The sequence below is a fragment of the Pyxicephalus adspersus genome, chromosome 7, assembly GCF_032062135.1.
Source record: "Pyxicephalus adspersus chromosome 7, UCB_Pads_2.0, whole genome shotgun sequence".
Taxonomy (NCBI): domain Eukaryota; kingdom Metazoa; phylum Chordata; class Amphibia; order Anura; family Pyxicephalidae; genus Pyxicephalus; species Pyxicephalus adspersus.
In genome coordinates, this window is record NC_092864.1 from 60,130,699 (window position 1) to 60,136,698 (window position 6,000).

The 6,000-nt window shown below is 35.2% G+C and overlaps 1 protein-coding gene across 1 annotated transcript in view; it reads right to left on the bottom strand.

Moving 5' to 3' along the window:
• The window catches only part of PIKFYVE (phosphoinositide kinase, FYVE-type zinc finger containing), a gene marked incomplete in the record, with an annotated part of 92,057 nt that overhangs the window by 85,273 nt on the left and 784 nt on the right, over positions 1 to 6,000 (bottom strand). The window contains 4 exon segments of the mRNA XM_072418652.1: positions 458 to 629; positions 758 to 873; positions 1,313 to 1,483; positions 2,383 to 2,564. Of these exon segments, the coding sequence (XP_072274753.1) occupies positions 458 to 629; positions 758 to 873; positions 1,313 to 1,483; positions 2,383 to 2,564 (641 nt within the window).

Below are 6,000 nucleotides of genomic sequence, written 5' to 3' on the forward strand. Positions count from 1 at the left end.
AGTGTAAAGATAAAGTGTCCATAATTAAATTTACTACTAAGCAATCAGTTGTCATCCTACTGATAAAAGTTTATGCAAAATTCAAGTCAGATTAAATCTCTGACTGCTTTTTTCATAGTTAATTGCAAAAAAAGGCCGTGTTATTAGACTTATCAGAAACATTACATAAAAGGAATGCTTTCCTTTTAACAAAATAAATAAAGAAAATATTGTGTTGAAACTAGCACACCTTTAAAATCAGCAATATAAACTAATCACAGTATTCATTTTTAGGCCAAAATGTACAGCTGTCCTCTAAGCATACTACCTAGAAAATACTTCAACCCTCAATGGTTTGGATCTGATTTTTATATTTCTTTCGGTAACAATAAGAGACATAAATAATTCTTGTAAACAACAAACTCACATGCATTTTACTTTAGAGTAACCTCCTAATATAAATCACACTTTTGCCTACCTGTATAACCCATGAATTTCCCAGGAATCTCCTGGTTGCAGCAGCGACTGCAGAATATCTGACCACAAAGTCGACAGTGATGTCTCCTCCGAAAGGTCGTAAACTTCTCATTGCAATCATAACACTCTTTACATTGACTATCGGGCATCCAGTACTGCTTTAGGTCACTGTCCTGGTAAATATGAAAGCACAGAATCAATTAGGTTTAGCTTTATTAGCATCCATACATTAACAAAAAGATTCTTTGTGTTTAATCCAATCAAAAGAATGCCAATCCAGTTAAAAAAAAGAAATGGTTACCTGGCTCTTTCCCTCCATAATCTCTTTTAGACGTTTAACTACAGTGCTAAGGCTGCGGAGTTGTACGGCAGTGCGAGGATCGTGACCCAGGGGTGGTTCAACCTTTCTTCTGGTCTCTGGAAAAAAAAATATAATCTACAATTGGGTTTTATTTGGTTAAGGCTTAAATAGGCAGGTAAAAATACATATTAGGCATAAAAAAGATGATGAGCACCCAAATAAACTAGTACAACATATTTAAAAGAAAAAACTTAAATGGCAAGCAGTCTTCGCCTTTGCAGCATTAGTTCCTATGCTGAATTCTCTCCAGGACACTAGCTGTGGATTCCCCTACATCCCAAAAACATGGTTAGGTTAACTGGCCACCCCAGAAATGCACAGTAAGTGAGTAAGCTCAGTGTGAGCTACTGGGTACAATATGGACCCATGAGAATAATAATAAAGAATAAAAGAAACTAAAAAGAAAAATCTAGTAAAATTCATGTTTTTTTTTTATTTACTAATCTGCTTTGCATTTCATAAACTGTACAGAGAATAATAGCCTAGCCTACAAACCTGAGCTGATTGAAGACCTTCTCTCTCCTAGTAACTGCTTCTTATACTGCACTGGAAACTTTACAGGCTGTGATGTTGGTGAGTGATGAGGACTTGACCATGTGTTCCTTATCGTTGGGTCCCCAGGACCAGATTCAGTCCTTTCCGTAGAAGATGCCACTCTGACCTCATCTGAAATATTCCCAATAATTAATTACTGAATGATTCAACATTTTAATTTAATAAATAAAACAGGAGAGACAGTGATGATTATCAATTAAAACACAGACAAAACATGTTTTAATAGAGTAAAAAAAGTGATAACTTCTGACAGCAAGTTTGGTGATATCTATACTTTCCTGTCTTGCTGAAAGCTGCTCCCTTCATCTATTCTACAGGAAGGGAGTAAAATCCTCTAAATTGCAAAAAAAAAAATACATATCTTACAGACATTTTAAAACTTTTTAACCCATTCTATGCAAAAGTAGGTCCAAACACAAAAGATAAAAAAACACAGAAATATACAGCCTGGAGACAGCTAGTCAATTAGGATTTTGTAAAAAGTTTCAAGAGTGTCCCTGGGGTAAAAAAAAAAAAAAACAAGATTGAGAAATGCTTGCCTATGATATACATTATTTGCATAAAAAATAACCACCTAGGATTTTAATATAAAATTGAGAAATGCATCAAGATCACAGTTCCAATGAAAACTATAAGCAGGTTGAATTGACGTACTTGGACAATGCTGCAACTGAAAAAAAAACATCTTGCTGCTACAGGGAACAACAATCAGAGGCGGCGATCAAGCAGGTAAGAATAGTTACTCCAGAAGAGACATCACCTTTCCCTTTCTGCAATAAAGTCCTGCCTGATGCCAAATTTTTAAATGGATCCTATAGTTAGGAGAAACGTGGCTCTAGAAGTGGGATAGCAGTTTGTAGAAAATACACCATTGCAATAACAAACTGTATTTGCAATAAGCTCATCTCTCCTCATTCATTGTCTATAATTTATTGAATTTACCCATTAACAGATGTTACCTTGTAGAAATCAGGAGGCAAAGTGCATAAAATAAACACATCATACCCTACCTTTGCTAAAACGGAATAGGTTTACAAAAGAGCTGTAGGCAGACTTGAAAGGTGGCTCATCTTGATCTGGAGTCAAAGGTTTAAAATGTGTAAGATGGGATGGACTACTTGGAGACCTGGGCAGTTCGCTGGCAGATTCCAGTGTAGGTGATGACTTGTCATCTGTTGCCATTTCATGAGACCTGGAAAAAAAAATGTATTCCTCTGAACTTTATAATTAAAGCTGATCTCTGGGCAAAAATGTCCACCGCCAATGCAACTCAAGTGTTTTGTTTTTTTCTTGCTTGGTAAAGTGAGATATAATTACTTTGGTACACAATCCAGGAGCCTGGTCAGGGTTGTGAGGGTTGCTGATTCAGGGCTCGTTGGTCCCCAGCACTCACTGATAGGGTCAGTAATTTAACAGTGGATGTCCTTTGAATGTTTATATCACTATCTGCATGATTTGTTCACATCACATAAAGCAGTCATGTGGGAGCCCGAATAAGGAGGCCAGTATATCACAGAAAGAGTAAAGATTTGGAGATCAGAGCATCATGTGCTGCTGCTTTAGAGAAGGCAACAAAGTATTTGAGACAAAATGTTTTTCTATGTGGAACCCACAGGAATTCTGAAACAGTTGCGTCTGAGGAGGGTATAGTATTCCTATATTTTAGCATGTAGCTTGTCTTTAAAAATGAGCAAAATTTCCCGATTTTCATGATTCTAACACCTATTCTCACTTAAAATGTTAAGGGTCAATAAGCTCAATATAAATATTTGATTTACAAATATATTCATTTCATAATGGATAGACTCATAATAAAGGATTCACAAAGCACCAAGTTTTCAAACAAATGTTCACATTCCAAATAAAACTATGCATGGAATAGAATAAAAATTGAAGGGACAAAGGAGAAGGGGGGATAAGTCACCATGCTACTGTAACTTTCAGAACCTAGAGAAAAAGTAATTCTACATTTACTACTCCATTTAAGACATTTAAGTCAAGGTAAAGAAAAAAGGCACAGTGTGCCAGATTATATGCCGGTCTGCAGTTGACTGTACACAATCTGTTAGGAAAGGCAGCGCACAGTATATGCTGCTCTCGTCATCCTGTAATACTGGTGAATACACTTTACAAACACCTTATACTGGAGTGATGAAACATAAGATGCTGACTGATAATTATTTAACCACAGCTTGCAGTTTTTCAGCACCTTCCTACATGATATCATTTATAGATATCAGCAAGAAATATGGTTATATTTGAATGTATGATGCTTGTAACATGTTCCCAATATATCAGGGGATGACATTTCTGTTTAAAAATGTAAAGCTAAACCACAGACAGATACAGAAATAATGTTTAAAGTGGAACTAAACACCTATACCCAGGGAACCCTTTTCAGTTATAGGTCTTCGGCCTGTACGAACGTCCACTTTCGGCTAAAAGAAATTGGGTAGAGCCTGGTGGTGCACCGTGCTAACAAGTGTCATCTCTCAAGTCAAGCGTAAGATGTTTGCTATCCTATGAATGAAAAGCTGTCAGCTATTGTAAATGATTCAATTGAAAAGTATCAAATTGTGTAGGAACAGTATGTCTTTCATTGTATTCTTTTGCTACTACCTACTTTCAGTTACTGATTTTGTATCTCTTTCTTTTTCTTTCCCATATTATTTCCTAGATGACAGGTGTGAAGGCGTTGCACTTTGTCATCCCTTGATCAGGACATACCCTTTAGTACCGTTCTTATGTTTCCAGAATATTTATCATCCCATATATTGTAGGCTGTTGATGCTGGATTTACCTACATAGTGTATTCTCTGCTAACAACTATATCTGTCTGTCCCATAATCTTCAGAATGCTGAAGTCTGATAATGTACTACGTTTCTTTTGTTTTTTTCTTTTAACTTAAACTTATACCCTTTTTTCTTTACTCTTGATAAAAGTTTTTCTTTGTAATATGGAAACTTTTTTCAAACATGGCAATACAACATTTTTGAAAAGAAAAATGAAAATGAAGGTTTTTTTGAATGCTCACATTCTTTCATTTTCTGGGCCACAAAAGCACAGCTTAATGTATAGTGCTTAAGAATGAGAATGGGTGCCATCCATCTAATACTGGCACAAGAACGTGAAAGTACAGGCAGGACTTTACCCTGCACTGCTGTACCTTCATTGAGATTCTACAATTACAGTTTGTGTATTGTTATTATTATCATTAGCCAGTATTTATATAGCAACAACATTACGCAGCGCTGTACAAAATCATATCACTAACTGTCTCTGAAAGGGGCTCACAATCTAATGTTTCTACCATAGTCATGGAAAAGCCAATTAACCCAACTGCATGTTTTTTGGTGCTCAGTTTATTTTTAGATCAAGAAGTACAGAATAAAAAGCTAATTTTCACCTGTGTCGTGTTGTGATTTCTCACATCATATGTTAATATGCAATGCACATTTATCAGAGATGCAACATTTTACACAATACAGTGAACTACAACCCAATGATGGTTCACATCTATGTGTCCGGGGGGGTCGTTGTATAACTGCAACACACTGACATGAACAGTGTAAAGTATTATATCTGGATAAGAAACATAATATTCTTCTTAACTACCAGGCACCTGCAGTTTTAGATTAAATGTATCAAAGATGCAGTTTTTAGATTGTAATCTGAAATAAACAGGTTTAAAGATTTAAAATGCCACTTAGGTATTACAGGAAGATTTCACATGATTTGCTCTTTGTGGTAAAGCCTCTTTCAATTAAGTATATTCCATTCATACTGCTGAGCAAGCATAATTTCTTACTTTTATTCTGGAGGCCTAAATGACCACGCTCATGAAAAAGCTGACTATAACTTATATAAATGTGCAGAGTATTCCTACATGCTGTCATTCGGGTTGATTTCTTTCCATTTTCAGTCCCCTAATTTCATTTGAAAGTATTTTCCTTAGAGATGAGGGCTACAGCGGAGGCTACAAGGGTGCATTATATTCAGGGGTGCTTTTGGAGACACATCTACAACTTACATGTCAACGTACCTAAATGCATGCTAAATGCCACACAAGTGGTATGAATGGGCCTTATAGGTGAATTACTGCAAAATAACTACAAATAAGCACAATCTGCCTTTGTAACAATAACAGAATTTCACTTCATAAAGTAGAGCATTTAAAAGTGAAAACCAATAAAATGTTCTGCTTAACCTTTTCACAGTAGAATTTGATAAGGAAATGTTAAAGTGATAATAATATGACAACAGAGAGTAGAAAATATGGTGGCAAAGTAATAAGGCTTTTTTATATAAATATCCCAAAAACATGCAGTTAGGCTAATTGGTTTACCCCATAATTGATCTTAGAATAATAATAAGATATGACTATGGTAGGGACATTAGATGTACCTGCTGAGGGTCAGCTAGTGACATGACTATGGACTTTGTACAGCGCTGTGTAATATGAAATCACTATATAAATACTGTAAATTATTCATAATAATATTATTATTATTAATAATAATAATAATAATGATGACTATGGACTTTGTCAAGTAATGAGTAATGTCGGCGCCACTATATAAATACTAGTTACAATAATAATAAAAAATATATATCATGAATAAAAAAA